Source organism: Canis aureus, chromosome 16, assembly GCF_053574225.1.
Source record: "Canis aureus isolate CA01 chromosome 16, VMU_Caureus_v.1.0, whole genome shotgun sequence".
NCBI classification, from domain to species: domain Eukaryota; kingdom Metazoa; phylum Chordata; class Mammalia; order Carnivora; family Canidae; genus Canis; species Canis aureus.
Window position 1 is genome coordinate 4,191,028 of NC_135626.1, and position 15,954 is coordinate 4,206,981.

The 15,954-nt window shown below is 49.5% G+C and overlaps 1 protein-coding gene across 9 annotated transcripts in view; it reads left to right on the plus strand.

Moving 5' to 3' along the window:
• MVB12B (multivesicular body subunit 12B) overlaps nucleotides 1–15,954 on the plus strand; it is a 223,919-nt gene that overhangs the window by 33,964 nt on the left and 174,001 nt on the right. Inside the window, exons 1-3 of one of the 9 annotated variants that reach the window (XM_077850697.1) lie at nucleotides 3,000–3,127; nucleotides 4,121–4,226; nucleotides 9,470–9,611. The exons of 1 other annotated variant lie outside the window; for it this stretch is intronic. In XM_077850697.1, coding sequence (XP_077706823.1) covers nucleotides 9,573–9,611 — 39 coding nt within the window. In that variant the 5' untranslated portion in view covers nucleotides 3,000–3,127; nucleotides 4,121–4,226; nucleotides 9,470–9,572. Of the gene's footprint in view, nucleotides 1–2,970; nucleotides 3,128–3,441; nucleotides 3,637–4,120; nucleotides 4,227–9,469; nucleotides 9,612–10,664; nucleotides 10,814–15,954 lie in introns of those variants that run through there. 7 more of the 9 variants (XM_077850698.1, XM_077850699.1, XM_077850701.1 and 4 more) reach the window with 7 other exon arrangements.

Below are 15,954 nucleotides of genomic sequence, written 5' to 3' on the forward strand. Positions count from 1 at the left end.
GGAGATAATGACATATTTGCAATATTGAGACTTCTACCCCAGGGACTTATTGTTTTTCCTTTTATTAAGGACCTCTATGTTTTTCAGTAAAGTTTTATAGTTTTCTTTCTGTGGGCCTTGTCATTTCTTGTTAAAGGTAAAGGTTAAGCCCAGGTATTTTATAGTATGAATTCCTAATGTGAATATAATGTTCTTAAAAAATATCATACTTTCTAAGTAGAAATCACTGGTTATTTAGTGCTGTACTTAGGGGATCTTATAAGTAATACCTCTCTCCCTCTTCTGAATTGGGAAGAAACTGAGGCATAGATACAGAAAAGAGACATAGGAGATAAGAATCCTGGAAATTGATAGGAAAGTGTAGCTTTTGATCTGTAGCCAAGTCAACTTGCTATATTTCCCCCGAATTGGATAGATTTACCTCTATAGTAGCTGGACAATAGCATCTCTCTGCATTAGAAACAGGTCCACTTGCCACATGGAGAGAACACATAAAAATATTTGCTCTCTGCAATCAGCCAGAGGCCAAAAAGAACACAGAAGTTTCCTTCTATGGAAACAAAGTCTTTTCCCTTAATATTTAGGAAAGCCATTGATTTTGGTGTTTATCTTATAACTAGCCATTTTGCCAAATTCTTTAAGATTTTTGGCTGATTCTCTTCAACTCTTGTTTTTAGGTACGCGCTTAAAATCATGAACAGGTAATGACAATTTTGTCTCTTCCTTTCCAATATTTGTTTCTTATTTATTTTTCTTATCTTATTGCATTGGAAATAGTTTGTAGCAGCTATAGCAGATCCTTGTTGTGTTTCTGGCTTAAATGAGAATACCTTTAGTGTTTCACCATTAAAGATGTTTGTTGATGGCTTCTGATAAACTTTATCATATTAAGTTTACATTTTCTTCCTAGATTACGAAGAGGTTTTTAAGAATTAATAAGTAATCAGTGTTGAAGTTTATCAAATACTTTTAAAGCATCTGTCTTGTTGAAATATCCTGTGATTTATTTTTCTTTAACAATACACTGAATTTACAGGCTCCTTGATGTTGAATTATTCTTGCGCTTCTGGAATAAACCTTGCTTAATCATAGTGGATTTTGAGTTGTTTTACAACAAGTTGGATTGAAATTGCTAAAATATTGTTTCATAGCTTTAAAACTATTATATACTTATATAGGTTGGTGTATAGTAATGATTCACATATTAGAAATAATTGGTGAATTTTCAAAAAGGTTGTGCTGGCTCAGATGAGTTTGAGAAATGCCAGGTTAAATGTGTTTCTTTACTCCTAGGCTTCACAGAGACATTAATATACAAATACTGTGATTCTCTAAAAAATAGGTTCTAAATGGCATGCAGTACTTTCTCAAATTATTTGACTGTACAGCCTCTTTTTTGAATAACCCATATTAAATTATCCAGAGGCCAGTGTTCTATTCTGATCTGTAGTTCTCCTTATTGGTGTAATCTCTGTCAGATTTTGGTATCAGAGTTATACTAAATTTGGGAAGTGAAATGGAACATTTTTCCCTTTTTTTTCTTCTTTTGTGTAACAGTTTAAATAACAGAAGGAGTGTGTGTCCCCTAATGGTCTGAAAGAACTTGTCTATAAAACCATCTGAGCCAGTGGCATTTCTGAGTGAGACAGGCACTCAGAATGCATACACTTGCCTGGCTTTCCACAGGACATTTTCCCAACAGCCAATTCTGCTTAGAAAAGCTTAGAATGTGGGGATCCCTGGGTGGCTCAGCGGTTTAACGCCTGCCTTCAGCCCAGGGCGTCATCCTGGGGTCCTGGGATCCAGTCCCACATCAGGCTCCCTGCATGGAGCCTCCTTCTCCCTCTGCCTGTGTCCCTGCCTCTCTCTCTCTCATGAATAAATAAATAAAATATTTTTTTTAAAAAAAAGCTTAGAATGTGTGAAAATTAGACTTGATGTATTAGCAAATTGATGCCAATCACTGTTGCACGGTCCTCAGCTCTAAAGGCTCTGGCCTTCGGGCCACAATTCTTTCAAATAGCAGGCCAGCCTCTGTCTGGGGATGCCTTGCTGGGGCTGTGTAGGACATTTTTGGTTAAGGGTTCAGAGTCTTTTCTTGTCTTTGGTACCAGCCAGTCTAGCTGAGAGTCAAGCTCTGGACCCCACTCCCCATCCAGCTTCATCTTACCCTCTGGCCTGTACTTTTTCCCAAGTACTGTGAGGCATCACTTCTATTAACCTCTCACTGGAGATGCTTCCCTGAGGGCAGTTCCATAACCACGGATCTGGGTCTCTGTGGGTGGGTCATTGGCCCAGCGTAGAGGGGAGGCAGAGAATTGCTGGGAGATTGGGGTCATTCTGAGAGGGGACTGAGGCCTGGCTAGGCTTGTGTTGGGCCATTTGAGACGGTGGGGTCTCCTGAACGGGAGTGCGCGGAGTTGAAGGAGTGGCCTGATGTTCACTAAAGCCTCGGAGGGTCTGTGTCCCTGCAAGAGGCCGACGTGTGTGTGTGTGTGTGTGTGTGTGTGTGTGTGTGTGTGTGTTGGGGGGGTGCGCGCGCCCGCGTGTGTTCCTCCAGGCGCCAAGAGGCCTGGGGCGTCCGGGGTCCCTAGGCTGTGCAGTGAGGCCTAGGAGAGCTGGGCGGGCTGCGGGGCCCTGCCCGAGACCGGGAACGGGTGCCCAGGCGCCAAGAGGCCTGCGGCTCCGGGGCTCCGAGGCCGGGGGGCGGGGGGGGGGGGGGGGGCCGGGGCTCGCGGGCTGAGCCGTGGGCCGGGCCGGGCTGCGGGTCGGGGCCGGGGCAGAGGCGCGGCGGGTCGGGACGCCGGGGCTCCCGCCCCCTCCCCCGCGAGCCAGCGCCGGAGCCGGAGGCCGGGAGGCAGGCCCGGGGAGGGAGAGGGAGCCCGAGCCGCCGCCGCCAGGCCGCGCCCCGCCCCGCCCCCGCCGCCGCCGCCGCCGCCGCCGCCGCCGCCGCCGCCGCTCCCGCCGCTCCCCGGTGAGGCTCGCGCTCGAGCTGCGGCGCCGGCCCCGCCGCCTGGGCCCCGGGCCCGGCCCCTCCCGCGCCGCCCGGGCGATGAGAAGCTGCTTCTGCGTGAGACGGAGCCGGGACCCGCCGCCGCCGCCGCCGCCGCCGCCCCAACGGGGAACAGTTAAGTGAGGCCGGGCGGGCAGGGGCCGCGGAGGCCGGGCGGGCGGGCGGGCGGGCGGGCGCGGGCCCCGGGCCGAGGGGCGGGCGGGCGCGCGGGCGGGCGGAGCTGGGCCCGCGCCGAGGCCTGCGGGCCCCGAGCCCGGCCCGCCGTGGGGACAGGCCCGGCGGCCCCTGCCCGAGCCCGCGCGCGCCGCGGCTCCGAACACCGGCCTGGCCTTGCCGCGGCAGGCGGGAGGGAGCCGGGGACCCGAGTGCCCCTGTACCCTCCGCGCCTCCCTGGGTGCGGGACGGGTGAGGGGAGGCGGCCCACCTGTGCCCAGGCCGCCGCGGGCACCTGCACAGCCTGAGGACAGTCGTTTCACCGGCCCGGCCTGGGGCCCGGCTCTCTGTGGTCACGTGGATGCAGACCAGCTTGCACCTGAGCCTTGAGCATCATCTGGGGGGCCGGCCTCACCTGTGACCTGGACGCAGCGGAGAGGACACCCAGATGCCAGGGCACCTGTATGAAGGTGGGGTGCCGGGCCTGAGCACCCAAGACCCAGAGTACCCATTCTGCAAGTGTGGTGCGTGTGTTGATGAGCACCCCGCAAGGACTTCAGCCTAATGAGGCTCAGGGGCAGGGGCTGGAACTAGAGCTATGGCTTAGCACCAGGGGACCGCAGATCCCCAGCGACAGGCGCAAACCCATGAGTGCCTTTCTCCTCTTTGTTACCAGCGGACAACTCTTCCTAAATTATCAGCCTTTCTCACCACTAAAGATGGGACTCTTCTGTCCCCTGCCTCTCAGCAGCCTCCTCAGCAAGGCACAGAGGAAGGCCTCAGGAAGGCAAAAGACAAATGGCTGTTGCCTCTTCTCTGCTCCCTGCCCCCGACCAAGAACCAGGGCCCACTCAGGTTTCTGCCACAAAAGCCACAACAGGCCAGCGACTCTTTAGGGGCCTTTGTCTCTGGTGGTTCCTTCTCAGCATAATCTCATTGTACATTTCTTGACAGCTGGCTGGATCTCATCTCATTTTATCAGCTGCACCAGATAAGCCTAGAAAAGAGGATAAGCTCTGCGGAAACCTAGACAAACCAAAAAGCTCAGGGTACTCCGAAGGTTAGTTACGGGACACAGGTGACACCTTTCTTGCTCACTGGAAATTGTTGTGGTCCTTTGAGATACTGGGCCATGCAGAGAATATTTAAATGGGGCCTCTGAGAGATGGGACCTCTGCTGGGATCTGGGCATCAAGCTCCATGTGAAGCAATTGACTGGTTCATTTGAGCCCAGAATCATCTTTTCTTTCTTTTTTTTTTTTTTTAATTTTTATTTACTTATGATAGTCACACACAGAGAGAGAGAGAGGCAGAGACATAGGCAGAGGGAGAAGCAGGCTCCATGCACTGGGAGCCCAACGTGGGATTTGATCCCAGGTCTCCAGGATCGTGCCCTGGGCCAAAGGCAGGAGCTAAACCGCTGCGCCACCCAGGGTTCCCCAGAATCATCTTTTCTGATCAACATTTCTCCTTCCTTCCTTCTAGCTCTTAGGCCACACTCCTGATTTATGCTGAAGGCATCTTCCCTGCCTCCCTCCATCCCACTGGCAGGCGTTCCCTCCTTGCAGCTGGAACAGTATACCATGGTTAAATGCAAGGACTTTAGAATTAGACCTCAGCTTAATCCCTGGCTTTTCTACTTACTGTGTATTCTTGGGTAAATTAGTAGACTTTCCTGAGCCTCACTTTCCTCATCGGTAGAGTAAGGCTGATATCTGTCTCATAGGATTATGGTGAGCAGTGAATGAAATATTACAAGAGAAGCATTTAGTTTTGTGCCTGCCATAGGGCAAGTGAGTCAGTAGAAGTTAGTGATTATTATTAAGTGTTAACTTATTAATCAGAAGAGTAGCTTCATTTTTTTTTTTTCTTTAGAGGGTCTTTCTGTTTGTGGTTATTATTTAGCTTTCCTTAGGGCAACTAGGAAAGAATGGTAAAGAACACAGGGCTTGGATTTAGGGGTTTGGATTTGAATCTCAGTCTTCTTCCTGTAGTCCTGATGACCCTAGGCAGGTCCTGGAATCTCACGGAACCTTTCTGAATCCTGATTTCCTTCAATGTAAAAGTGGCTTAAGAATATAACGTACCCCATAAGGCTGAATGAGATGTATGTGAATGCATGTGGCACTACAGAGGGTGTGGGGGAGTCCTCACTAAATTTAGGTGGAATCCAGAGGCAGACCCTGGTTTTCTGGGTTAGACAGTTTGGAGTAGAGAGGGGTTATAAGAAAAGGAATACAAGAATATCTTGCTTCTGTACATCTTACAAAACCACATGACCATGTGAACACATTGCTGGGTCCCCTCTCAGGACCTTGGCAGGGGTAAAGTGGTGGCTGAAGGTTAATTGCTCTTAGTTTTCTGGCAGATCTGCTTTTGGGGGAGTCATAATCTAAAAGTTGTCGGCCCTGCTGCCTTAGCAGGTTACGAGTGCTCCATGCTTCATGCTCAGAGAGCAACATCCTTGCTACACTAGAAAGTAATGATGGAGTTGGAGCCAAGCATGGGAAATGTCAAAGGTGCTATTATGATGATGAAGATAACAAATGACTACATGGCTGGATGTGGTGGGCTGAGAACACTGTATTTAGTAGGTTGCGGTTGAATGAGCAGAGTCTCCTTTGCTATTTGGGTTGTGGGAGGGGAGGCCTGAGGTCCTTGAATGAGCTGCCTCTCTCAGGCTCTTCTTGCTCTCTCTCTGAGACTCTCCCAGTCCCATGTTTTACTGGCCCCTCTCATGGCTATCCTTGGCCTTCTGCTTGCTGGGCTGCCCTTGAGAATTGTGGTTTCCCTGCGTTGTCTGCACTGTGCGCAACGGGGTTGCCTGTGTTAGCTCTCCTCCACTCTGCTGCTTGGGAGGTAGAGCCACTGCAGGGTGTACTTGACATTACCTCCCTTGTTGGGAACATCCTGTGGGCACAGGCTTGGTTTACCTGACACACTTCTGGTGAGATGTGGAGCTTGTGTAGGCTGAAATGTGAGAGGCCCATGGGCCTAGAGCCTAGAAGTCACATGCTGAAGCTTGGTAGCTCCGACTTCCCTGAGGACTGGAAGACCATCTTGTTGGGCTGTGGCTAGAATCAATATGAGATCTTTCTATACACACATACACACACAGAGAAGCATAGTGTGTGTGTATGTGTGTTTTAAACATAAACTGATCAACAAAGCAAAATATCCAAAAGAATATCCCTTGGTCCTTTAGAACCAGAACAGAATAAATGAATTCTTAGTATGCTAAATATCCCTAAGATGTTTAAGAAAATGCAGATTCCAGGGCCTCACACCTACATCATCTAATCAGAGTATCTGGGGAAGGGGCCCCGGGGACTCGGTGTTTACAGGAAGAACCTTGGGTTGTTGTTGTTGTTCTTCTTCCCTTTTTTTTTCTTAAGATTTTACTTATTTATTTGATAGAGAGAGAGGCCCCAAGCAGGGAACAGGCAGAGGGAGAGGGAAAAGCAGGCTCCCCGCTGAACAGGGAGGCTAGCATGGGGCTCGATCCCAGGATCCCGAATCATGACCTGAGCCCAAGGAAGTCACTTAACCGACTGAACCACTCGGGCGCCCGTTGGGTTGTACTTCTGCTTACTGAAACTTGAAAACCACAATTACAGATGCCCTTTTTAAATTGTAAAAAACACAGAAAATAAAATGTACCATCCTAATCATTTTCAGGTATACAAATCAGTGGCATTCAGTACATTCACGTTGTCTTGCGGCTAATCTCTGGAACTTTTTCATTTTATGAAACCCTATACTCATTTTTTTTTTTTTTTTTTGAAACCCTATGCTCACTAAACAGTTTCCACATCCCCTCCCCCAGGCTCTGGCAACCACCATTCTACTTTCTGTTTCTATGAATTTGACTAATCCAGGGGCCTTATATATGTGGTATTATATAGTATTTGTCTTTCTATGACTGGCTTATTTCACGCCATACAATGTCTTCAAGATTCATTCATGTTGTAGCATGTGCCAGAATTTCTTTGCTTTTTAAGCTGAAATAATATCCTTCTGCATGTATATACCCATTTTGCTTATCCATATTTGTCTGTGGACACTTGGGTTACTTCTACCTTTTGGCTCTGGTGAATAATGCTATTGTGAACATGGATGTACAAGTATCTTTCGGAGACCCTGTTTCCAATTCTTTTGGCTACATACCCAGAAGTGGAATTGCCAGACCCTATAGTAATTTAGGTTTCATTTTTTGACGACTCACCATACTGTTTTCTAGAGAGTGGCTACATTTCCGTTTCCACCAGCAGTGCAGCAGGGTTCCAGTTTTCAAATCCTTGTCAACACTAATTTTATGGCTCTTGTTAGTGGCCATCCCAGTGGGTATGAGGTGATAGCTCATGTGATTTTGGTTGGCATTTCCCTAATGATTAGTGATGTTGGACATCTTTTCAAATGCTTATCAGCCGTTTGTATATCATCTTTGGAGAAATGACTACTCAAGTCCTTTCCCCATTTTTTCATCAAGTAGTTGGGTTTTTGTTGTTAAGTTGTAGAAGTTCTGTATAGATCTGGATTTTAACTCCTTATGGGATATGTGATTTGGAAATATTTTCTCCCCTTCCATAGGTTGTTCATTTTCACTCTATCACTTGTTTCTTCTGATGCAAGTTCTACAAGTTCTTTATACAGTATAACCCTGTAGAGAAAAATTATTATCTACTATTCCAGTTTTAGGGGGGTGAAAACCTGGGCCCAGTTTAGCTAATGTGGCTCTGGTCACACAGCTATATGTAGCATGAGAGTTGGGAGTCAAGCTCAGATCCCTGACTCCAGAGCTTGCGCCCTGTCTGTTCTCTGCTTTACTTCCCATTCCCCTATGGAGCTAGCAAGAAGGCCCATGGCAGTGTGCAGGAAGTGGCATCAGTTCGAGAAGCATTCAGTTACAGGAGAGGAAATATGAGGCTTGCAAATCCCTTCCTTCCTGAAGCTCTATGTCATTGCTTAGACCTTAGGAATAGCAGAGAAATGCAGACAGGTTTTTAACGGTTTTGTTTATTTGTTTGTTTGTTTAAGCATTTCATAAGGTTGCTTCAGAGCCCATCTGCCACCCACAGTTCCCCCAATGGCCTGTGTTTGTTCACGCCACTGCTGATATGGCATCTCTTGCCTTCAGTACCTTCATTACTCTGTACCCACTGTCTTTCCAGGAGGCCAGCTTCAGCGCCTGCTCTTCCCTCACATCTCCGAAGGCCGAAGGAAGTGTCCCCTCACTTGCAGTCCCTTTCTTTTGGGACTCCAGTCTTTGAACTCCACAGGTGGTAGCCATGTCTTTTGTCACCGTACCCACCCAGCACAGTAGCACTTCGCCTGGTCTGTGCACTATTCAGTCTTGGCCCAAGCCCAGACCAGTTAAATCACAACCTAGGGGTTGGAATGGGCAGCTGTGGTTTTTACAAATTCCTTAGGGGAGTCTTCTATGCAACCAGCCTGGAGACCCCTTGGCCCCTGCCAGGCCCTCATCCAGTCTGCTTGGACTGAGTCATAATCACTTCTGGAGCCACTGGGAGTGCTGCAGTCCTGCCTCCCCTCCTCTGCAGTGCCTATTCCCAGAATTATGGTGATTGTCCTGGGCTCACTGATGCCCAGCCTGGCGCTGTCATTGGAAGGGGCCCATGGTTCTGCTCTGGCCCTTGCTGCTTTGTGTACCCTTCTTAATACAGTGAAAGATGGGCAGTTTTGAAAAGATGATGGAAACTTGATCCTTTCTTCCTTCTTTTCTCCCTTACTTCCATCTACCCACCCACCCACTAATCCCATAATCCATTTGTTGAGCACCCACTGTGAGCTAGGCACAGGGTAGACATAACGCCTTTGAACAACTACTGTTCTGCTAGGGAAAGTGTGCTATGACCTTCTGAGAGGCAAGGCTGTGTGTTTCTCTGTGTATTTACATGTGTACCTGTACACACGTGTGTGCTAAGGCCATGTCCCCATGAAGAGCAGAGTTCTCAGTGACAGCAGCTGTGAGGCTGGGTGGTCAGGGAAGGTTTGGGGAGAATGTGACCGAGATCTTGAATGGTAGGCTGGTGACAACCTGTTTGGGGGAGGGAGAGTCTGAGGGACTCATTCTGAGGCTATTCCCATGGATGATTACATCCAGTTATTTTTTTTTTTCCCTGTTCATTCATTCATCAAACATCTAATGAGAACCTGCTGTCTTGTATTCAGAGTTCAGACCCGAAGCTTGTTAGAAATGCAGCTTCTCAAAATCCACCCTGTACTTACTTAATCAGTATCTCTGGGAGTGGGTTCAAGAATCTCTTTTAATGGACTCTGCAGGTGACTCATACTGGCTAGAGTTGGAATCTGCTCCAGAATGTTGGATTGTCCATCGTCATCATCGCATACTCTCCCTCACTGCTTACACAAAGGCTCTCCATAAATGTTTGCGGACTTTCTGCTGTGTGCCGGGTCCTGCCAGGTACTGGGAATGTGGGAGATGGTTCAGGGGGAGGATGGCATGGTCAGCCAGGACATGCAGATGGCAAGAGCCAGCCGGACACTAGTCTAGACTCACTAGACTCTGAGTCTCAGGAGAAAAATCGGGGTGATGGAGGTATTTTGGAAGTCATCAGCATACAGGTAGAATGATTAGATGACCACACATATGAAAAGAATCTCTCAAGATCCCTATGAAAGTCAGAGAGGAGAGTGTTGGTGATGAGACATGTCTGGCTGACCTGAAGCCAGGTGTTCTGAGGATTTCCAACCTGACAGCCCATTTGTGTGGCATTGAGGTGACATATTGGCCAGTGTGTAGACACTGGCCATCAGGGGAAGGATATGACTTACCTTATATCACTGAACATCAGGAGAGCATGTCTCTGTGTCCTCCTGGGATGGCTTCCATTTGGAGAGCATCTGCCTTTTGTTGGGGTTCTCCTCCTTCCTTCTCTCCAGGGGACAACATGGCAGCAAGACTTGATGGGAGTGGGCAGGGCTGACCCTGGTTTGTGGTGTTTGTAGGCAGGTTGGGGTGAGGCCCAGAGTGTATTGGAGATTGCTCCTCACTCCCAGCACTAGGTTCCCTGATTTTGCAGTCAGGCCTGTAAGAGGCAGGGCTTTGGCTACAGCAGGGCTATAGAACTTGATCCTGAATTTATTTTTGGAGAGTGAATTCCAGGATCTAGCATGGCACTGTATGAGCTGCAATAACTTGATGCCTATATCACAGTTTATGTAAAATCTGTTTGGTATACAAATGGTTAATAGAAATCTAAGCATAGGTCAGATAGAATGGATGCATTTATACACCAGATTCTTTATTAGAAGTAACAGGCCTTTACTGGGGAAAAAGGAAGTGCTCACCATTGTTAGTTCCCTAGCTGGAAAATTCTTTGTGATCTAGGAGAGCTTAGAAAAATATTTGCTTTAGTTTCCTAATATCTTAGCAGCTCTCCCAGCAGCCTGTGGCCTGTTGCCACCTGACCATACTCAACAGTGTTTGTCAGAGTGATTTGGCTTCTGACTAGGTAAGTGGTCCAGACCAAGTGCAGGAGGCACCAGGCTGCCATTCCGAGGTTCCACGGTGGACGCCTCTCAGCCTGTGTGCTGTCCCCCATGAGTAGCCATTCGCTTGGGTGCTGCATGGACTCAGGCCTCAGCCTGCCATCTCCTGAGGAGGTAGGTCCCTGTACCTTAGCTGCATGGAGGTGGCCTAGTTTGTGTGTCTGTGTGCGTTGTGGTGTGTGTTGGTGAAACCTGGCCATGGGCTCCCTCCAACAGGAATGGGGCCATGTCCTTCTCTACCTGCTAAAGAGTTGTTGGCAAAAAAGGTGCCAGTAACCATGGGGCAAGAGGGGGGAGTGGGTTCTTGCAGACCGCCGCTGCCACTGGCAAAGAGCTGCCCTATGACGGGCACAGGGGCAGCTTTCACTGGGGGACAGCCTGCTCTCAGCCCTGGACCCTGCTTTTAGTGAGGTTCCCATGGCAAGTGAAATATTTATTCACTGCTCTTCCCTAGCCCTGCAAGCTTGGTGGATGTGGGTAGACAGTTTGTGTCTTTTGTGCCCTTGACTTTGCATTTCATACACGCTGATTGCAAGTTCATCCTTCTATAGGGACTTAATTAATCTACTGTTTTTGTCATTTCAATTATAGTAGCCCAATTTTAACCTGCCCCCTACCCCATACTTTGAAATTTCTCTCCTCCAAAGTTGTGTGCGAGTCACGCCTTGGGTCCTCGGTGTGCAGCGCTGGTGCTGCTTCTGAGCTGGCCTTCCTCACCCTGCAGGGAGGCCGAGTTGGGGTTCCTGTTGCGCCTCCTTTGATGGCAGCGCCCCCTTCCCACCGCCCCCCTGCAGTAGTTGCATCCACCCCACCCCGCCGCTGGACGGGCCCCAGTGGAGAGAGGTCTGAGCTCTGTTAGTTGGGTTTTGATTTCAGTACAGGAGTTGATAAAACGAGATAAACCCCCGGCTCACAGGGCCGGGGAAATTAAACAGAGATGATATCAAAGTTCCCCTGAGTTTTCAACTGTGATACAGTAGCTTAGTTTTCTCCCAGACTGGGGCCGGGAGGCATGCCTTTGATTCTGAAACAATATTCAGCATCAGTTAAGCCCAGCACCGCTGACTTTTAGGGATTAAGCACAGTGTTGTAGTAATTCTTTGATCAGCTACAAGGGAGCAGTGTGCTGTCTGTATGAGAGGCTTTATAGTTAAAGTTCATTTCTCTGTGAACCTGGGATGACGGCATTGCCAAGGTGCTGCAGGGCTGGGGGCTGGGGGCTGGGGCCTTCCCCAGGCACTGTTTGCAGTATTGCAGGCAGAAGCAGGAGATGGGTTTTCTCTGATTCAGCCTTGTTGCGTAGCATTCAGCAGGCATGACAGGGAAAAAAATCCTCTTAACTGATCCCATGGAGCCCCAATATGTACATGGAACACACACACACACCCCACAGCACATTCACACATATTCTCCTGCCTGGTGGAGAAATCTCTCCGGGCAGACTCCAGTACCTGCCCAGAGTAAGGCTGTGCAGCCCCCAGCCTTGGAAATGATGGCCATGTGCCGTGGGTAGAGATTGGGATGGAGATTGGGGCCAGGTGACCTGTGGGGTGAGATTAGGACCAACTCAAGGTCGGTGTTGCCGCTGTGCTCTTCCCGTGCCTGCGAGTAGACAAGACTCCCAGGTGCCATCACTGCCTCTGTTCCTCACCTGGCATTTACTGAGAACTGACTGAATTTCAGGTTGGTTCAGTCTTAGAGTTCTGAGAAATCTCTGCCTCTGTTGTCTTATCTAAAATCCCGGGCAACTTTTGGCTTTCCCTGTAGAGACCTTCCCTGCAGCCCCAGCTGGGATGGTAGAAGTTTCCCTAAATTGCCCGCCCCTCCTCCTGGTCGGCCTCTCGACTTCCAGTTGGTAATGGAGCCCCTGTGTGCTGTCGATTGTGCTCACACAGTGCTATACATCAACCTATTCCCTCCTGTGCAGTGCTCGGATCTCCCTCATTAGGCCTAAATTTACCTCCGTCCTACACAAACATGGCCTTAGCTCATTTTTATTGTTGTAAATTATTTATGAGGGAAATGTTGAATCTTGAAACTGAGGTGTGAGGAAAATTAATCCCATGTTACTTTTATCTTTCTGTACTTGTCTCCCCTTTGCTTTACTTATTGGGCTGTGGCTGGAGAAAGACGAGCTTTGGCATTTTTAAATATAATTAGTGTTGAAACTGCTTTCTCAGTCGGGCATCAGGCGGGATGTTGGTCTCTCTGCATAGTGTCGTGGAAGGCAGATTAGACCCGGGGGGGGGGAGGACGGCAGGTTCTGCTCAGGTTGGCGGCTGCCGCTTACCTTGGCGTCCGATCACCCTGCGCCTCAGTTTTGTCTTCTCTAAGGGGTAACAAGACCCAGCCACCTCCCAGGTCTGGTATGATCATCCGTCAGGAAGGGACCCCAGAAAGCTTTCTGAGAATTGCAACGCGTTGTACAAACGCAGGGCAGGTGTGTCAGCGCGTTTAGTGTGCAGTTAGGGTTTTGAGACCGGGGGGTCCCTCCCTGTCCGCTGCGGAGCTGCTGAGGACGAAGCGGGGGCTTGTCGCCAGTTGCCAGGCGGGCTAACGTCGGTCTTGAGCAGCCGCCCCGGCCCCCGCGGCAGCCCCGCGCCCCTCTCGGAGGCCTGGCCTGGGGCCCCAGGCGGCTGAGCCCTCGGCGGTGCCATCCCTCCCGGCTCGAGGCTCCACTCGGCCCGGGAACCGCCGAGCGCTGGTTAATAAATGGCCTTTTGTTAGGAAGGTCAATTGAAGCGACGGCAGAGACGCTGTTAAAAGTAATTTGCAGTCAGAAAATATGTAATTCAGGGCAGGCTGCTTTGAGTGATGGCCCCTGCCATGGATATCTTGGGCGTTTCTCATTAAAAGCTTCCTTTGCCGGTGGTGGGGCCTCCTCCACGGCCGAGCCAGCCGCGGCCCCGCGCCGCGAGGACTCATTTGTCTGTATTTCACAAAGGCTGCCTTGATCCCCAGGGTGCAGCAACTGGGGCAGAGGGAAGGAGGAGGCGCGCATCCGAGATGCTCTGTGCTCGCGCTCTGCGGTCGCGTCCTCCCGTCCGCAGGCTGGCGGGCCGCCGGCTCCTTTGTCTGCCTCAGCCGGAGGCAGCCCGCGGCCATCTTGGAGCGAGCGGCCCGCGGCCTCCCCGGTGCATTGTGGGAGCGGGGTCGCCGGGGGCGAGTCTCCTCAGGGCCGGGGACAGCCGTGGCCACAGGACCGGAGTCTGTCAGCGAGTCAACGACTTCCTACTTCTTCCCACACTTGCCTCCTCTCTCCCTCTCACATAGTAGAGGCAGGACCACCACCGCCACCACCACCACCACCACCAGCATCATCATCGTAAAAACTTACCTCGGATGTTCTTTATTAAATCCACAGCGTGATATTTTAGCACTGGCAGAATTTGTGCATTCTGTTAATGAGTTGTTAATTGCAAAGCGTTTTGGTAACCAACAGCAGGTACCCGGAGTTTTCAAACTGCAGCGCCGTTATTTTCATGCTACCGATACTATGGGATTTTCCAGGTGACAATACTTTTTGATTAGCGTTTGGACTATCACCAGCTTCGGACCGGGCTGATGCAGATATTTGACCCTACGCCTTCTTTTTGGAGGACATGCACGCTTATTCATTCAGTAAATGCTTCCTGCCTACTGTGTGCAGGAGGCGGCGAGGCCTGTGCTTTACACAAACCTGCTTGGCAAATAAAATTTGAAAAAAGAGAATGATGCAGTGGTGTGGCATGGTATTATCCTACCCCCTGGCCTGGGCTTCTAGAAGTTCATTTTCAGTAGAATTAAGTAAAGCATCACTTTTTCAGGTCCAAGCCGTAGAGCCTGGACCTGAATGCCATCCCTTTGCCTCCATTTCCAGAACACTTTCCTCCATGTGTTTGCAAAGCTTTGCCTACTGAACAGTCCACACTCTGTTGTGCTATATAGAGGCTGTGGATTTGGAGGTGGAGTTTGGCTTTTGTCATAAAGAGAAGTTGAGAGTGTGGCTGCTGCCAGGCGCTTCCTAGCCTTGATTGGATATTTGGCTCAATTTCGTTGCTGAGTCCGTTTCCGGAGCCTTTTGTGGGCTTCAGGGGACATTGATTACATGGGTGACTTGCATATGGCATTCTGATTGTTCCCATGTAGAAGGCCGCAGTCATTTTTAATAGCCTCTGCCTTTTCTGATTCAAGGCTGAGAATTAAGAATATTTCTTCTCCTTGCCTAGTTAGGCATGGTGTTTGGTTTGCTTTAGAAGCAGTAACCAGCTTTGAGAGATCTGGTGGACCTACAGCCGGTGGAATTTAATTACTGCAGAAGGAGGTGGAATTTAACTTGCTCTTTTTCACTGCTTGTCCTTTTAAAAGTACTAAAAGTCATTTACATAAGGTGTTACCTCTTTTATTTGCTTTCTGGTGCCCTGCTACTCGAGCTGCCCAGACCCAGTGCTCTCTATATTCTCCTTGTCTCCTCTAGTCACATCAAGAGGCAGTCAGCAGCAGAATAATAATTCCATTTCCCCTCCTTTTCTCCCAAAGTGCCCAGCAAGAATTATGGTCATTGTTAGTGTTTAGCTTTGAGTAAGTGCCCACATGACCTGTGGGATTAAACACAACAAAGGCGCCTGCCAGTCCTCCCAGAAACGGCGTGTACCACATTTCTGGCCATTTATGCTGGACCTGTGTGCCCCAAACCTGCCAGTCTCATCTGCATTTTGTTGGGTGCCTACTGTGTGCCAGGGACTGCTCCAGGCCCTTGCTTTATGTGATTCCCTTAGATCTCATGATGGCTCTCTTGACTGTCAGTATCATGACCTCTTGCTTACTCAAAGTCACCAGCCAGTAAGCCGTAGAGCCTGGACCTGAATGCCATCCCTTTGCCTCCATTTCCAGAACACTTTCCTCCATGTGTTTGCAAAGCTTTGCCTACTGAACAGTCCACACTCTGTTGTGCTATATAGAGGCTGTGGATTTGGAGGTCTACACCTCCACAAAGGAATACTGTAAGGGACAGAAGTGAAAAGTGGTATTAGATTCAGCTGTGTCTGATTTACTCTCAGAGAAGCTACTGGTATCCGTTCAGAAGTCAGGCAGCTTGTTGAGAGGGTTAAGAATGGGTTTGAGTCAAAGTTACCTCTCCGAGCAGGGACAGGCCTGCATTAACTACATGAGCCCAGTGTTCAGAGCCAACCTGAGAAGAGCAGGGGTCAGAGATGACTTGAATTCTTGATCTGAGGAAAGGGTCAGGTAAGGTCAGGGTTCCTTTAGCCAGTTCA